Raw genomic sequence first — 17,563 nt, forward strand, 5'->3', positions numbered from 1 at the left:
AATAAAAACTGATTACTGCTGAGACGCTCTTGAAAAAGTCAGCCAAGTGAGTCCTTTCAGAAAGGAAAGATCAGCTTTTTGCCCTTCCTTAAGGTGTCAGAAAATTAAAAGGGACAACTTCAGGTGTTATTTTTGTCTTGAAAGTTAACAGTTTTTCAGATGTGGCAAAATCTGGGCCACAGTGAATTCTTATAATGGAAACTGTAACAGGTCAGCGCTGGGCTTCTATGTAGGTTTGTTACTTATTCAAAACTGCTGTAACATGTATCCTTTAAAAACAGAAACTTTGGGTTTTTTGCCCAATTGAGAACCCAAGATTTGTTAGGAGAGTTCTCTCTGCCACAGAATTGGGATTTGAATATAAAGGAGCAAAAGACCAGTTGAGAAATAGGTTGTTGAAAGCCTTTGGTTTTTCTCTCAGAAATTCCTCAATTTGAACCATCACGTTCACTAAACCCAGAGCACCCAGAGGGCGCCCCAAATGAGTTGTTTTAAGGAACTAAAATGAGCAGGGAATGAACTCAAACATGCCAGGACATTCTCCTGGTATCTAAGACGCACCGCTGTCTGTGCCCAGCTTCGTGGTAACCGTACCAGATGGAAATCTTTCTAAAGTGCCCTCTGCCTTTACTTCCTCCCTACAGCAGAGCAGGGCGGCCTCGTTTCACCTTTCCTGATGGTCAGGTCTCATTTAGTAGTAGTATTTCCCCCCAGCTTTATTGAAATGTTATTGACGTATAACACATATAAGCTTAAGACGTACAGTGTGATGATTTTATACACATGCATATTGCAAAATGACGACCACAGCGTTAGTTAACACCTCCATTCCCTCACATCATTTCCTTTTTGTGTGCGTGTGTGGTATTGATAGCATTTAAGATCTACTTTCCTAATAACTTAAAAGTGTGTACTACAGTGTTGTTAACTATAGTCACCATGCTATACATTCGATTCCCAGGACTTAACTCATGTTCTGGCTAGGAGTCTGTACCCTCTTACCGTCGTCTCTCCTCCCCCACCCCCAGCCCCGGGAACTGCCATTCTAGTCTCTCCTTCTATGAGTTCAGCATTGTAAGATTCTGTGTACAAGTGAGAACATACAATATTTGTCTATTTGTCTTTCGCTATCTGACTTATTTCACTCAGCATAATGACTTCAAGGTCCATCCATGTTGTCACAAAGACAAGATTTCCTTCCTTTTTATGGCTGAATATTTTCTTGTATATGGCATATACCACATTTTTTAATCCATTCTTTCGTCCATGGACACTTACGTTGTCTCCATGTCTTGGCTGTTGTGAATGATGCAGCAGTGAACAGGGGGCTGCAGATATCTTTTCGAGGTAGTGTTTTCCTTGTCTTCAAATAAATACCCAGAAGTAGGATCTCTGGGTCATATGCTGGTTCTAGTTTTATTTTTTGAGGAATCCTCATACTGTTTTCCATAGTGGCCACACCAATTTACATTCCCAACAAGAGTGCACAAGGGTTCCCTTTTCTCCACATCCTGGTGAACGCTTGCTGTCTTCTCCTTTTGATAACAGCCCTTCTAATAGATGTGAGGTGGTATCTCCTTGTGGTTTTGATTTGCATTTCCTTGACGATTAGTGATGTTGGGCATCTTTTCATGTATCTGTTGGCCATTTATATGTCTTCTTTGGGAAAACGTCTATTTAAGTCCTTTGCCCATTTCTAAATAGAATTATTTTTTGGTTTTTTGGGTTTTTTTTTTGTTTGTTTGTTTGTTTTTTGCTATTACATTGTATAAGTTCCTTGTATATTTTATATGAACCACCTTCATTAGATAGGTGGTTTGCAAATATTTTCTCCCATTCTGTGGGTTGCCTTTTTATTTTCCTGACTGTTTCTTCTGTTGTGCAGAAGCTTTTTAGTTTGATGCAGTCCTACTTGTTTATTTTTGCTTTTGTTGCCTGTGCTTTTGGTGTCATATCAAAAAAATACTTTGCCAAGCTCACTGTCAAGGAGCTTTTTCCCTATGTTTTCTTTTAGTAGTTTTACAGTTTGGGACCTTATATTTAAGTCTTTAGTCCATTTTGCGGTAATTTTTGTAAGTGATATTAAGAAAGGGGTCTGATTACATTCTTTGCATGTAGCGATCCAGTTTCCCAACACCATTTATTGGAGAGACTCTCCTTTCTTCCACTGAGTCTTCCTGGCTCCCTTGTCAAATATGAGTTGACCACATAGGCATGAGTTTATTTCTTGATTCTGTTCCATTGGTCTATGTGTCTATTTTTATGCCTGTACCATGCTGTTTTGATGACTGTAGCTTTGCAGTATAGTTTGAAATCAGGCAATGTGAGGCCTCCAGCTTTATTCTTCTTTCTCATGTTTGTTTTGGCTGTTCAGGGTTCTTTGTAGTTCCATATAACTTTTAGATTTGCCTTTTCTCTTTCTGTGAAATCTGTAGATAGCTTTGGGTAGTATGGACATTTTAACAATATTAATTTCTTCAATCCATGAACCCGGGATATCTTTCCATTTATTTGTGTGTTCTTCATTTTCTCTCATCAGTGTTTTATCATTTTTAGGGTGCAGATCTTTCACCGCCTTGATTAAATTTATTCCTAAGTATTTAATTTAATTTTCATTTTAGTGTCAGGTCTTCACTGCAAATCCAGCGATGCCTTTGGGGGGACTTGTGAAATGTGCAGCTCCCTCCTCCCTACACCGAAAGCTCCAGCCTGGCACATGTTGTGGAGTCTCATGTCTGCTTTAAGGCTTCTCTGTCTTCGTCTTCACTTCTAGTAGTCGGTCTCAGTTTCCTGCTCGTTGTGGGCCCTTCCTCCCTTCATGTCTGTACACACCGAGATTGTTAATATTAGGTTGGTGCAAAAGTAATTGCGGTTTAAAAGGTTAAAAATAATTGCAAACACCCCGGTTACTTTTGCACCAACCTAATATTTACCCAAAAGAGGAGTTAGTCAGAGGTGCTGCAGGCTGTCTGCTTGGCCCTCGTGTGCGGACTGGGAACATCTGATCGCTTGGAGGCACTGATTGCTTCCTCTGTGGGCTTTGGCTGCATTCTGGAAAATTGCTGCTGTGTGTTTCCTGTCCTACAACCCACAGGGACAGATTTTCCACAGGCCTTTCTGGTACAATGGCTTAAAGTGGACCGCGGGGCTTCCCTCACTAGTCAGGGAGGGCCTCCTGCGTCTCCTGCTCCGCTCGGCTTCGGGGCGGCTCTGTAGCACATGCCACCTCTGTCCAGGCATTTCCAAGCCTTTGTGTCTGAGCCCCAGAGTTTCTGACTTTAAAGTCTGCTGCCAGGAAACTGGAAGGATGTGCTCTCTGAGGGTGAGAAGTGCGTCCTGGCCGCCGCCGCCCGAGCTCGAGGGCAGAGCGTCCGCCACCCCGCCGCCTCGGGCGCCCTGCTCCTCTCTTCCCACGTGCTCTCCCGCCACACCTGCTCTCCCCAGCCTCCTGTCCTCCCTTCCCTCCTGCTCCTCATGGAGTAAAACATTCTTCCTGCCACCTGCCTGGGCCCCAGCAGCCCACTGCTTGCATAGGCTAAGTTAGGAGGAGGGTTTAGAGGATCCTAAAAAGAAGGGCGACTGAAGTCTTTGAGGGCAGGAACAGCCCCTGTGGTTCATCTTGGCAGCCTCTATGGGTCACTGTGAGAGGATGCCGGTTACCTCATGGTCACCTGGAGTCCAGCATAAGCAGAAGAAGAGAGGAAAACCTCAGCGGGCCGAGGATGCTGAGCTTTGGAGTCTTCCTGGGCAAGCCGAGCGGAGCCCAGAGCCTCCCCGGGGCAGACGGGGTGAGGAGGGAAGTGCTGAGTGGCGGAGCCCTGCCGGCCCAGGGCGATGTCCAGCTCTGGCCTCCGCCGCGAGCTCACTGGCGTCTCCAAGCTGCAGCTGCCTCATCTGTCCAATGAGAGGACAGATGAGGCAGATGAGCCACCTTTCAGGGCTATTTCAAGGACAAATGAGGGAACAAGAAGTGCTCCGCACGCTGCCTGTTGTCTCTTGCAGGGGAGCTGTCAGGGAGTGAAGGCCTCGCCGGAGGTGCAGAGACCACCACTCCAAGGAAGGGTGGTTGGGGTTCCCTCCTGCATCTGGCCCTGACCATCAGCTTTTTTCTGGGCCGGTTTCTTCACCTTTCTAAGCCTCCTAACGCTGAGAAAATGGGAACCTAAAATCCACTTAAAAGAGAATTAGTTGTAAGAATTGAATGCAGGTATATATAATGTGAAAGAATCCCTCACACTGAAGGTCAAGGTTAGGGACGTTTCTTTCTGACTGTGCTTTGACAAGGTAATGCCTAGTGGGTGAGCCCAGCCCTGTGGAAAGGCTGCATACGGAAACCGGTGGTCAGGTCAGTTTGGGCAAATGAGGATAACTGAGGCAGTCAGAGGTGTTCCCTTTTACTGGTGATGGACTTCCAAGGAGGTTTTCCCCAGTGGTCGACTGTGGCACTGGGGGTGCTGGCATGGGAAGGGCCGGGTAATCATATGGGTTGGTTTACAGAGAGCTAAGAAATTCAGAAAGCTGAGTTCAAGGCTGGAGAGACCCTCTAATTGATACCTCTGAGTTCCAGGGGGCCTTTCCCCCTTTACTCAAGTGTGTACCGTAGCCTTCTGAATGGTAATTGTATTATCATAGTTCTCATTTACTGGCCCCTCCCCTGTGCAGGGCCACTGTGCTAGGTGCTTTAAACCTACTCTCTCATCCTCACTACAGTCCTGCAGGGGGTGTTCATGTGCCCACTTTACAGATGAGGAAGCCGAGGCCTAGACAATGTCCTGACCCATTCAGGGAGAAAGTGGTGGAGCTGAGATTTAAGCCCCCACTGGCCATCTGGCCAGAACCCACACATGCCATGCTTTTCTGAATGGTTAAGACCTGTGTGACTCATTTTTCCAGACAAAGAAGGAGAGGGCAGGGTTTGAAACGTACATGGGACCGTAAGGCTGACCGGCAGTGGAGGCCCACAAACCATTTATTCCGGGTGGGACTTTCTTTGTTATTATCAATTTTACTTGTAGAAGGGTTGTGAGTTGTGCGTGCGTGCGTGCGTGCGTGCGTGTGTGTGTGTGTGTGTGTGTTTGCTTCCTTCCTCACAGATAAGGGCTGATAACTCACTGGGTAATTCAGGCTGTCACAGCAGCCTTCACTTGTGACAGAGCGTATGTGCCATTGGCTAATGCCTCACATCCAGAAGCCCAGAGAGAGGAGTTAAAATGCTAATTTTCAGGGACCACTCAGTCATTTTGATCCCATTGAAACACCAACATCTTTCTCATGCAAAACTGGTGCCTCAATTACCAACTAATTGCCTGAGTATTGTGCGGGGACTGGAGACTTCAGTCAGCAAGGGGCTGCCCTCATCGCCAGGAGTGAGAGAGCTAGAGGGTGAGGGTACCTGTGCCATTTAGGTTTGGCTGAAAGAAGACTGTTAGAAAGAATGATCTGGGGAAGGAAAGGGGGGTGGAAACTCGGCTGCCTCCAGTTCCCTGTGGCTCCCGGCTCCCACTGTGGTGACCTCTTTCCTTCCCTGCACATCAGGTGCTGGAGACGTGTGTGAAGAACTGTGGCCACCGCTTCCACATCCTCGTGGCCAGCCGAGATTTCATTGACAGTGTTCTGGTCAAAATCATCTCTCCCAAGAACAACCCTCCCACCGTCGTACAGGACAAGGTGCTCGCTCTGATCCAGGTACGTCCGCTCCTCTTGGCCAGGTCCCTGGGGCAGAGTCAGGTGGGGTCTCTACTCAGGGAGTCCTCCTGCTTGCCCATCACGTGGGGAAAAGGATGGAGGCTTCTGGGGTTAGACATCTGTGCAAATACTTCATTTTTGCACTCATCCCACGGGAATGAAACCCTAAGCAGTGACTCTCCAGCCAGTTGACAGCCTTCACTGAAGTTTTCTGGGTACCTGGCCCTCTGCTGCCCACAGGTGGGGCCTTGACAGGCCTCTGAGCCATCAGGGACGACGTGGAGTAGGAAGGGCCATGTGAGAGCCATATCCAGGGCTGGTGAGTCACAGGGCAGGGGCCAGCTCTGGGTCAGATGGGAAGAGGGGAGCGATTCAGTGAGGCGGTGACATTTCTGCTGGACCCTGAGGATGATGAGGAGCTTGCTGGAAAGCTCAGAGTGTGGCAGTATCACAGGCAAAGACAGCAGCATGTGCAAAGGCCCAGAAGCACCAATAAGGGGTGGACACATTTGCGATGTATTCATTATAATTTCTATGTAACAAATTCCCCCCAAACTCAGCAGCTTCAAACAATAAATAGTTACTATCTCGTAGTTTCTGTGGGTCAGGAACTCAGGAGCAGGTCAGCTGGGTGATTCTGGCTTGGGAGCTCTCCTGAGGGTGCAGTTAAGATGCTGGCCGGGGTCGCCTCATGTGAAGGCTCGACTGGAGAAGCTCCTTCCCAGGTGGCCAACCCACATGGCTGTTGGCAAGCAGCCTCAGTTCCCGCCGACTATTGGTAGGAGGCCTGACTTTCTTGCCACGTGGACCTCTTGAGTATCCTTGTGACAAGACGGCTGGTTTTCTCTAGAGCAAGCGATCCAAGAGGGTGAGGGAGAAGCGGCAGCGCCTGTTGGGACCGGGTCTCAGAAGTCACACACCATCTTTTCAGCCTCAGTTTGTTTGTTAGAAGGGAGTCACCAGGTTCATCTTCAAAAGTAGAGGAATTAAGCTGCACCTCTTAAGGAGAAGAGGATGGAGAGCAGAATATAATGAAGAATGTCCGGGGCCAGGAAATGAGGCCAGGAGGATGGTCAGGGCTTGTGGGCCACATAGACCGAGGAGTTGGTGCTTCGTCCTTCAGGCCGTGAGGAGCCATTGAATATGCCTGAGCTGGATGCACCGTCAGAGCTAGACTTTAGACAGAGCGCCCAGGGACAGAGTAGAAGGCACAGATGTCAGGAAGCACATCTAATGTGGGGTGATTCGTGCCGTGGTGGAGGAGAGAGAAGCGCCTGCAGAAGCCAAGAGCAGAGGTGAGACCGAGCCAGCGTGGGAGTGGAGCCGAAAAGGCAGGGCGGTGTGACCAAGGGTGGCGCCGAGGCCGGGGAGCAGAGAGGGGCGCGAGTCAGCGAGCCTACAGGCTTTGTCCTTTTCACCTGCACCTTCTACCTGCACATCATCCCCAGCTCTTGGGGCAGGTGACTCCTCTCCATCATTCAGACAGCCCTCAGGCCTCCCACCACGGGTTACAGCACACACCACGCATTCTGTCTCTTCAGTCACCCTCTTTTATGGGCTTCAAGTGCCTCCTGCTCACTTTCTGTCATCCGCCTCACTCAGCTCCCTGAGAACCCGGGGGCTTCTATCCTCAGGCAGCGGACTGTGGAGTCAGTGTTCAGTAAGTTGTTTTTCTTAATGAACGGATGAATGTAGTTGCTGAAGCTCAAAGACAGGGAGGAGTGTGGATGACAGCAGCGCCCGCTCCCATGCTTCCTGGGTAGTGCCCATTCCTTCCTCCTGCCCCCGGGCATCTCTCTCTCTCTCTCTCTCTCTCTGTCTCTCTCTCTCTCAAACACACACACACACACACACACACACACACACACACACACACATCACCTCACCCACTACCCTCCCCACCCCATCTGCACCCCAACAGCCCCTCATTCTGGGACTCCCCAGTACACTCTTCTGCCTCATCAGCCCCAGTATTTGATGTCAGGGAAATGAATAGTGGCTTTTTCTCACAAAAGATGGGCCATCCCAACCTGAACTGTGCAAGCTGCAATGGCCGCAGGCAAGGTCTGTCTGGGGTCAGATTTGGACAGAGCACTTGCTGTGAGCAGGCCTGGTGGGTGGGTGGCTGCCAGGGTCCTTATCTGTGCTTGCTTCCCCTGCACACTGTGCGGGGATCCCGGCTGGGGGCAAAGGCTGCACTGGCTGTGGCCGGTGGCTCTCATCCCCAGGGCTCTCACCAGCCCTGTACACCCTGCCCTCACCTCCGCAGCTCTCCTGTCACTGTCATTACCTCTTCCCAGCACTGCGTCGACTCACTATGTAACCTGGGCAGGTATTTTGACTTCTGTGGGCTTCTACCTCCTTATCTGCATTCCTGCCTGTCTACTCCCAGCGGGGGTCTGTGAGGTCCTACCCGTGTTCTGAGGACGCCCCCTGCTGGCCTGGCCGGGACCGAGCAGGATGGGCCTCCAGGGCCTCACAGGCTCCTTCCTGGACCAATCTCCCTGGACCATCTGGAAAAACGCAAGACTTTAGGTGGGGTGCTTTCAGGAGGGCTTGCTGACCTCCCGGGGAGAGCTCTTCCTGTCCAGGTTGCACCGCCTGTCCAACTTCCTCAAGATTTTCCTCTTTTGCCGTGACTAACCAACACCGAAAAGCAGGCAGCCTTCGGAGCGAGCAGGTGGCTTGGCTTCTGTAACGGCTAAAGGACAGCCAGGATCAGCCTTTTCTTTTCTTTTACTTTTCACTGAATCATACACATATACAGGAAATCGCGTACTAAAAAAGTATATACAACTTGATAAATTGTTACAAACTGAACACACCCTTGTAACCAGCCCCTATGTTGTAAAGCAGAATATGACCCACCCCCAAAAGCCCCACACCCGGGATGACCACCACCTGCCTTCTCACCGAGTGGATGGGTTCTCCTGTTCTTGAGCTTCGTCTGTGTGGCCTCTGCACACGCGCTGTGTCGTGTCTGTGAGTCTGGCCTTGCTGCGTTTGCAGGCCTCGCCTCATCGCAGGCTGTCCCGGGGCTCACATCTCTGCTGGGTCTTCTGGGTGAACCCACCAGTTGATCTGTCTCTCCCACTGTCGGGGGACACTTGTGTTTTCAGGTTTAGGCCATTATGAAAAACGCTGCTTTGAGCATGTAGCACGTGTCTTTAGGTGAGCATACGTATTCATTTTTATTGGGTATACAGTAAGTCTAATGTGTGGAACTGCCATCTGCATTGGGCAAAACTGGTTGAATATTAGCCACTTCATGTGGTTCAGCCCAATCCCGAGGTGAAATTGCTGGGTGGGGGGGCACGCCTGGTGGCAGTGGCGGTCTCAGCGCTGTTCTCTCCCACCGGCATGGGTTTCCGCCGCTTCACATCGTCACCAACACACGGTATCTTCACGCAGCCCACCTGATGAGTACACAGAGGTCCTGCATCCTGGCAACCTTCTTTAATCCCTTTGAGAAAGAAGGTGATTTTTATTGACAGGTTGACATACTAGCTCTTTTATTGACACACTGGCTCTCTTGCCAGCCTATGAATGGCAGCAGGATCTCATATAAATACAGCTAGACTGCAGAGAGGTCCAGCTAAGTCTGTGGGTGCCGGAGCCGTGAGGGTCTCTTCACCATCGTCATTCTCAGGACATTTCTTGGTGCTTCGGAGCCCAGTGTTTTGGAAGTGGAGTTGGGTCAGTCCCAGCTTCCTGTTCTCAGGGAGTTCTGGGTGCATTTACCCGACTCAGGTGTGAGGGCTCAGGGGCCTACCCCGCAGTGGGCGTTTGCCCTGTCTCCCTCATAGCATGGGAGGAGATATGTTGAGAGCGGAGCAGCCTTACAGGCAGCCGCCACCTCTCTCTCTCCCAGTCTGAACTTCCTGCAACTTTTAGCTTTGCCCTACTCGTGCTCCCATGGCTGGCCTTGGCTGCATTCCTGTCTGTTTCCTCGCGGCGAGTCGCATTTGTTGGGAAGACAAGGTTGCTCCGAGTCTGTGCCGTCCCTCAGCCTTCCGCTGAAATGGTTTTCAGGAGCGGAAATGACGTCATCCTGGCAGAGGACCCTCGTGGCGCTCAGGCCTCTCCTGCTTCTCTCCCTCACTTGAGCCCCCCCCTTCGCCCCCGCTGTGCCCCAGCAATAGAATCTAAAAATACTCTCTTTCCACTGAAGGTTTTTCTTTCCACTGAAGAAAGCGAGCTGATGGAGGTGTTATGTTCTTGGAAGGTGTCAGAGGCCTGGTGGCCCGGCCCTTGGCCACTTTCCGTGTGGACGGGTGGCTCTCTGGCGACCCTGTCCCTGGGAACAGGAAGTCTGGCCCAGGAGCAGAAGCCTCCTTTTGTCCAAAGAACAGAACCATAGTTTAAATCGGTAATTGTTTATTGATCTGAAATTTGATGATTCAAAACTTGTTTCTGTCAAAACAGAAACGAATAGGATATGGTTCACGTTTGTGTGAGGTTTTAGTCTGCGGTTTGGTGTACAATCCAAAGGAACGAAGGCGATGAAAGCATGACTTGCTCTCACCTCTGTGTTTTTTTCTCCTCATTAGACTTTCCTCTGGGTCTTTTAACCCCCTAACGCTGTGGGCACAGGCAGAGAAAGGGAGAGTTACATAAAGAGCAGTGAGGTGGCTACTCGGTTATTCACCAGCCAGCACCTGTGACAGGGACCTGATAGAGGCTGCCAGCACTGACGTGTCACTCTGCTTTCTGAAAGGGCAGCCTGCCAGCACCACCTCTGTGGCTTCCTGGCTTCAGGATGGGGACCCAGAGCGAACCAGACCTCCTAAGGTTTTCCATCTTTCCCCTGGAGTGGATTCTCCATTCTCAGCTGGGTCAGCTGTCTAGAGGGGTTCCTGCTTTATCACTATCACCTCAGTCTGTTGACAGCCGAAGTGGCCATCTTCCTCTGTTCCCTGAAGTATGACAATAAGGACGCTTAGTAACCGTGAGGACTGAATTCATTCTAACTTGACAAATGCTGACTGACTGGTTTCTCTGTGCAAGGGCGAAACTCAGTGTGTGCCTTCAAAGGTGTGACGTTGGGAAAGAAGACAGGAACACAGTATTTGAGCACCGTCCCAGGAAGATGCTAGAGGGACACAGCATCTCTGGCTTTCTCCTACTTCTGTGTTTCTACATATGACTGTTCCTTTAAAGGCGCCCCTCCCCCACGCCCCATTCCCCTGTTGGCGTCAGAATCGGTAGAAAATGTTGCCATTAACATATGTTCTGTTAGCAGCCACCTCACCCAAATTGCAGTGGGGTTCCATACAGGGGTTGCAACAGTGGCAGTGGGAAGGGTGTGGATTAGCCAAGACTGCTTGGTTGTAAATAACAGATGCCAACTCCAGGTCTCCTAGGCTGTTTGTCATGACAAGGTAGGGCTTTCCAGAACCCTGGAGTGTGACTGGGCCTGGGGAAGGGACAGAAAGGACCAGGAAAACCCTCCAGATCTTCTGTATGTGTACTGCTCTCAGCACATGAGCTGCAGCTTTCTGAGTGCACAGGTCCTGAACTGGCACGTGGCTGCCTCCCAGGGCTCGAATCGCTAGAGGACAGTTTCACCTAAGCAGAGAGCAGCGCAGCAAGCCCAGGCCCGGGCCCAGCTCCTAGGAGAAGAAGCTGATTGGCCCAACTTAGGATGTGTATTTCCCCTCCCCTCCCAGTGCTGGGGGTTGGGGGGGTGGCAGGAAGGGGCTGTTGACTCCCTGACTGGGCAGATACCACGAGAATTATCCACTGACTGGAGAGAAGAATGATGGCTCTTTAATCTTCATTCTTCGTATCTCATATTTAGCTGGGATGCAGAGCGAGATGAATTAAAGGGGCTGTTTGTCCTCCCATGGAAGTAGAGGCCTCAAGGGGCACCCGGAAGGACCGTTGTGCTTTTTTCTCCCCAGCTGCCCACAGGAGGCTGTGAAACTAGTCTTAGACACTCCAGTTTAGGCCCTAAACTTAAATGCTAATAGTGCATTTTGAAGCTGGAGTCACAGGACCCAGCTGGAGTTTGAACCAGGTAGCTTCAGCCAAAGCAGCTGGGGGAGGACAGGGCCCCGGGGCACTCACCAAGGGCAGGCCTCCTGCGGGGCTGCCCTCCAGCTGGTTCCACACGGCTCCCCCAGGCCCTTCCTCCCCACCGAGACTCCAGAAGGCAGTGTTGGCCAAGAGGGGCTGTCCTGATGCTGGCGTTTAGTCCCTGAGTATGCAAATTAAGTGTGTGCATCGAGGGAGCTGGGCTGCCGGTAATGCTTGTAGTAAGTGAGATGCGGCAGTCGTAATTAACAAGGCTTTTTGGAAACTGACCTTTTCACTTCAAATGGGTCTGCTGGTTAGAGATAGAGTTTCCATGGCTGCCTCAGGATTGGTTGGAATGCGTTGCTGGAGCCAGAGAGGCAGTTAAATGCTTGAGACAACAGAATTGGCAACAGAACCGCGGGCGCCAGAGGCTCTGCCTTCTCTGGGTAGGTATGGTGACGGGGACAGCTTGAAGAACTGGGCCCCGTTTTGGGGGAGCCCTTTGGCTATATTTCTTTTTAAAAAAAATAATTCTGTAACTTCTAAAGAACAGAATATATTTTTTTAATTTTCTAAGACTTTCATTAATCAATGATAAGTAGCAATCTATTCATATTTTAGTTTTTTCTTCTCTGTTGCTTTTTCATGTAAGGGAATCTAGTGGTCATGCTTTCCAGTGGATTCGTCCGTGTGGGCACGTGTGCCTTGACATTGCGGGCAGCACGGGTCCTCCCATCCCAGGGGACGGGCTGGGCTAGGCTTTAACGTTGTCTCACCTACTGAGGAAACCGAGTGTCGCCTTTCTTCCCGCTCACACATCACTTTCTCCTGTCCCTTCTGCTCAGCTTGCCTACGGTTCCTGCCTCCCCTGAGGAGAGCTCTGCAGAGCAGAGGGCAGGGGTGACCGTGCTTGTAGACCCGAGGCCGATGGCAGCCGGGGACACGGCGCCAAGGCGTCCGCTTCTCGCCCTTCAGCTAAACATCACCAGGAAGTGGTTTCCTTGCATCAGGGGGATGCCAGCGTTTTAGGGTGCACCACAGCCCTCGGGTGTTATTCTGTCTCTTCTCCAGGGAAATACTACGTGCTGATTTAAGTTGTGTGTTTTGTTCACGCTCAGCAGCTCCCTTGAAAACCAAGATTGTGCTGCATCGTGGCAGAGCTGGCTGGAGAGGAGCACGATACGTTTGGGCAGCGCTATGTGCGTTCGCGTGCAGGAGAGCGTTGGCCTCTGAGGGAACCTGGGCTGCTTTGGGTTTTCAAGCAGCGAGACAGCCTTTGGTGAGAAACGCTTCCTAACAGGCCTGTTTTGTCCTCCAGGCGTGGGCTGATGCCTTTCGAAGCAGCCCTGACCTCACAGGCGTGGTGCACATATATGAGGAGCTGAAAAGGAAAGGCGTCGAGTTTCCCATGGCGGATTTGGACGCTCTGTCTCCCATACACACACCACAGCGGGTAAGCTTCCAGCTGGCATTTTCTGGAAAGACCTATTGCAAAACAGGCAAGCCACTACCACCGCCCTTCTGCTGCTCCATTTGAATTATTCAGCTTGTCATCATGCTTCCTGAAAGCTCCAGGGCATTTCTTTTTAATAACAAGGGGAATGCAGGAGTGAGACAGCTGGTTGACTGGTGATTAAGTGGCAGCAGTGTCTCCCCCCAGTTTTCATCCTGCCTGTGGAGGAATAGAATAGAGGGATCAGTTCAGACGTTTTCATGGAAATGGCGGCTTGGGTGGAGCCATCCTGTGAGGGTCATTAACAGCTGCTTTGCAGAGGCTCAGGAATCCGGCGTGGGGGTGCCAGCATCCCCCTTTGACAGCACTAGAGCTCCTCAGCGTTGGCATGCAGAGCAGCTGACGTCACTGAGCATGGCGCAGAGAGCAGTTTGGGGTTTTTTCAGCTGTACAAGTGAATCAGATGCATCTAAATGGGTCTAAAATTCATTTTGAGCAACGAGTTCAGCGTCAGCCTAGACACCCTTGGATTCCATCAGCCTTGGGATGCAAAGCCCGTGGAAGGTCCGTTTAGATGTCTCTTGCTGAAGCTCTTACACAGGGGCAGCTCTGTGCTTCAGAATTAGAAGCCTGCCGGCGACGACGTCCGTCCTTTTCCGGGGAAGCTAGCACGTACCTCTGCCGGCTGGGAGCAGCCCTGGCCGGCCGGGGCAGAGAGAGCCAGCAGCTGCAGGGCTCATCTGAGCACACTGCCTGGCCCCACTGGCCCATCTGTGAAGCAGGGTGAGAAGGACGGCGTGCCTGTGCGGTCTGTCGCGGGGACACAGCTCATTAATGCTGAGGAGGCTCGGCGGTGCCCAGAGGGAAAGCACCAGGAATCATACTTCCACAGCAGTGTTTTCACTCTGGTGCCTCCAAGCCACTCACTCTGTGTGGAACAAGCACATAACCTGTCTTTTTCTTCTAATAACGACACAGAACAGTATTGTTGTCCCTATAATTACAACGAACATTCCGTAAATTGCATAATTACTATTTATATTTGTCTCCTTGTAAAGACCAAAATGGAATCTTCTGGTACCAAACAAGGTTTCACGAGTAGCAAGACTTAATAGCAGCACCCCTCTGCTGGGTCCTTGGGTGGGCCCCATAATGGGAACCACGAGCCGCGCTCTCTCCGAGTGCTCTCGCTGCTGCCTTCGGAGCAGAGGGAAGAGCCACTGGTAGCTCCCCCCTCAGATGGAGAGACTGGGGGCGGAGAGCGTCCTCAAGCATCACAGGCCAGCAGAAAAGTGGGGCCCCCGCCTCCCTGCAGGCAGCTGTGGTGCGCAGGGCCGTGCTGGGTGGGGTAGGTGCCAGGCCCAGTTGCACAGGCCGCCCAAGTGAACGGAGGACTTTGTTGTTGCCATGCCAGAGTGTCCCTGAAGTGGATCCAGCCGCCACCATGCCCAGGTCCCAGTCGCAGCAGAGGACGAGTGCCGGCTCCTACTCCTCGCCGCCTCCTGCTCCCTACTCCGCTCCGCAGGCCCCGGCTCTGAGTGTGACTGGCCCCATCACAGCCAACTCAGAACAGGTACTTGCATACTTCCAGGCCACAGGCGAGCCAGCCGACTGTCCCCATCCACCCTTCCAGGGGACACGCACAGAGGCCTCCCAGACGAATGACACGCAAATGGAAGGTCCGAGCCCCCACTCCGAGGGGGACTCACAGTCAAGTAAGGGACACAGGTGGAAAGTCACTCAGGACAGCGTGGTCATGCTGTGGCGGGAGCAGACCCGCCGCTCTGAGCCCAGCGGTGAGCCCAGCGGTGAGCCCAGCGGTGAGCAGTGCCTGGAAGGCAACCCTGGGAGCTGACGAGGGCCTTGCCAGCCACGTGTGGTCCAGAGGCGCAGGGAACACCAGGTGGAAGGTTCAGAGGGAGGTGCAGGTGCAGGGTCCAGGTGGGGAGGAAATGGTGGCAGCAGGTGAGGCCCAGGCACGGGAATGGAGTTGAGTTGTGAAAAGCCTTGTGTGTCCTTGTGTGTCATGCAGAGATGTTTTGATTTATCCTGTGAGAGCTGTCAGCCATCAGAGGCCGGTGACCCGATCAGCAGGGCAGAGGCCACAGGCCATGGCAGGGAGGCCTTCAGGAAGCGCTCTTCCTGCCTTTATCCCAAACACCGCCTCCTTCCCTGAGTAATTTCCTGAGATGCTAATGCCGGTTAACCCCAAGCTGGGTATTTTTAGATGAGTTGTGGAGACTGGTCTTTCGGTGAATCTCTAGAATTTCCATTCATTAAAATTTGAGAATTGGTCAGACTTGAAAAAAAAAAAATCTGTCCAATGTTTGCAGTTTTAAAGTCTTTATTTAATATCTGTGACAATGTCATCATTACAGAACCTCATTTAAACAGAGGGGTCAGGCGCTTCTCTCTGGTTAACGAGGTGTTGTGCCAGGGCCCCACCTCTCGGTGCTCTGCCGGGTCCAGGAGGGAGTACGGTTGGACAGTCAGACCAGCCTGGACCGTCTCCACTCTGCTGCTCACTAGGAGGCATTGGCCAGGTCACTTAGCCTCAGTCTTCCTGTCAGTAGAATGGGGCAGTAATCCTTCCCTCTCACCACGTGGGGCAGTCACGGGCCTGTGATAATCACCCAAGTGCTGTGTGCACTGCTGGGGTGGGGGTGCTGGAATGCAGGGCTCACATTAATTGTGGGCCTCACTTCCCTGCACTCTCCCTTTGTCATTATCCACAATGGCCAGGGAGCTCTGGGGAAGACTGTCTCCGGCTCCAGGCTCTGCTCCCATGGGCAGAACTGTGCTGTCTTCTGTTAAAAGGGAAGGTGAACATTTTTGAAGGGGGATGGCCACTGAGACCCCCTGCCAACTCGCCCAGTGTGCGTGGGAGCCTGGGAGAAGCCCTCCCAGCAGCCAGCAGAGTTGAGAGGAGGGTTTGGAGTGAAAATTTTCCCCCGAGGGAAAATGAAAGCAGAGCTGGGCAGGAAGCCAGCCTGGCCTAGACTCCCCCGGGCTTCAGACCCACATGGTTTCTGACTGCTTCAGGCCTGGGCTTCCCCAGCCAGAAACCTCTTCTCAGCCAAGACTTGGGCCTACCAGGCAGAGCCAGAGGTAGGCAGGAGCCGCAGGACCCGGCCATCACCCTGGATGGCCATTCATCCACCCGTCCATCAGATAAACATGTATTGAGTCCTTTTGTCCCTGCCCCATGCTAAGGGTACAGACCTCAGTCCAGCAGGGGTCCCTGTCCCCAGGAGCTCTGCCCAGGATGGGGGATGGGGTGAGGGGGGCCTGCAGGGGAAGGTGGGAGTGCTCAGGGGCACGGTGGGGGGGGGGCAGTCAGAAAAGGCTTCTCTGTGGAGAGGGGTCAGTGCAGTTATGAGCAATAGCAAAGTCCAGCCTCTGGACCTTCTAACAGGAGAGGGACCTAATCAATATGTGTTTATGTGTGCGTCAGTACTGTGCGGGCGTTTTCCCATCAGTCGCAGCGCCCGTCTGAGGTGTGGCGATCATCCCCTTTACACAGGTGCGGAGACTGTAGCTCAGAGAAGTTAAGGTGCGCCCTTCTGGATGGTGCCCCTGCAGCAGGGGAGGCGGCCCGGCCCAGGCTCTGGGGAGCTCTGTTGGATGGGCAGGTTGGGGAGCTTTCAAGGGGCAGTGTTATCCCTTGGCAGGGAGCTGAGTGAGGAGGGGTCTCCCCTGGGGTCTTCTCTCGCTCCCGCTCCTTTAGTCCTGCCACAGCAGCAAAGTGCAGGTAATGCAGGCCAGCCTCTCAGAGGACATAGGATTTAGGTTATAAACTCCTAGGGGCCAGAGTCTATAACTATGAGGTTTCTCAACAAGAATTCCGGCCCTGACGGGACCTTAGGGATCACGCACTGCATCACTCCCACTTGAAAGAGCACAAACAGGCCTAAGAGAGTAATTCCCTACTCAAGGTTCTGTGGTGGGAGCGCTGAGGCTGCACAGCACGCGGCCCACTCCAGGCCCGGCATGCTTGCCCCGCGTGGCACTGCCTCAGCGTCACAAGCAGAGTCCCCAGTGGCAAACTTTTGGTCACCGGGGTGTCCTCACGACCCCACTCGGTACTCTCTCAGAGCGGCCGTCACCCTCACGTGCAGACCGCAGTGAGACGAGAAGGCTTCTGCTGCTGCACCGATTCAGAAGTGTGACCTGATGTCACAGTGGATGGGACTGTCACCAGCCAGGTATAGTTGACTGACCTCTCCTTTCTGGCCCCAACAGATTGCCAGGCTGCGGAGCGAGCTGGACATTGTTCGAGGAAACACAAAAGTCATGTCTGAGATGTTAACGGAAATGGTCCCAGGGCAGGAGGACTCGTCTGACCTGGAATTGCTGCAGGTGAGGGGGCCTCCTGTTGTGGGGGCTCGGGGCCTGGGGTGGCAGTGA

The 17,563-nt window shown here is 52.2% G+C and overlaps 1 protein-coding gene across 8 annotated transcripts in view; it reads left to right on the plus strand.

Moving 5' to 3' along the window:
• TOM1L2 (target of myb1 like 2 membrane trafficking protein) overlaps window positions 1-17,563 on the plus strand; it is a 109,837-nt gene that overhangs the window by 63,104 nt on the left and 29,170 nt on the right. For all 8 annotated transcript variants that reach the window (XR_002139386.3, XM_019753739.3, XM_074320044.2 and 5 more), the window contains exons 4-7: window positions 5,536-5,685; window positions 13,022-13,156; window positions 14,571-14,729; window positions 17,399-17,515. Coding sequence is in view for 7 of the 8 variants with exons in the window: in XM_019753739.3 (XP_019609298.2) it covers window positions 5,536-5,685; window positions 13,022-13,156; window positions 14,571-14,729; window positions 17,399-17,515 (561 nt within the window). In the remaining variant the exon portion in view is untranslated. The remainder of the gene's footprint in view (window positions 1-5,535; window positions 5,686-13,021; window positions 13,157-14,570; window positions 14,730-17,398; window positions 17,516-17,563) is intronic.

Source organism: Rhinolophus sinicus, chromosome 12, assembly GCF_057876585.1.
Source record: "Rhinolophus sinicus isolate RSI-liver-muscle chromosome 12, RSI-T2T, whole genome shotgun sequence".
In the NCBI taxonomy this organism is placed as follows: Eukaryota; Metazoa; Chordata; class Mammalia; order Chiroptera; family Rhinolophidae; genus Rhinolophus; species Rhinolophus sinicus.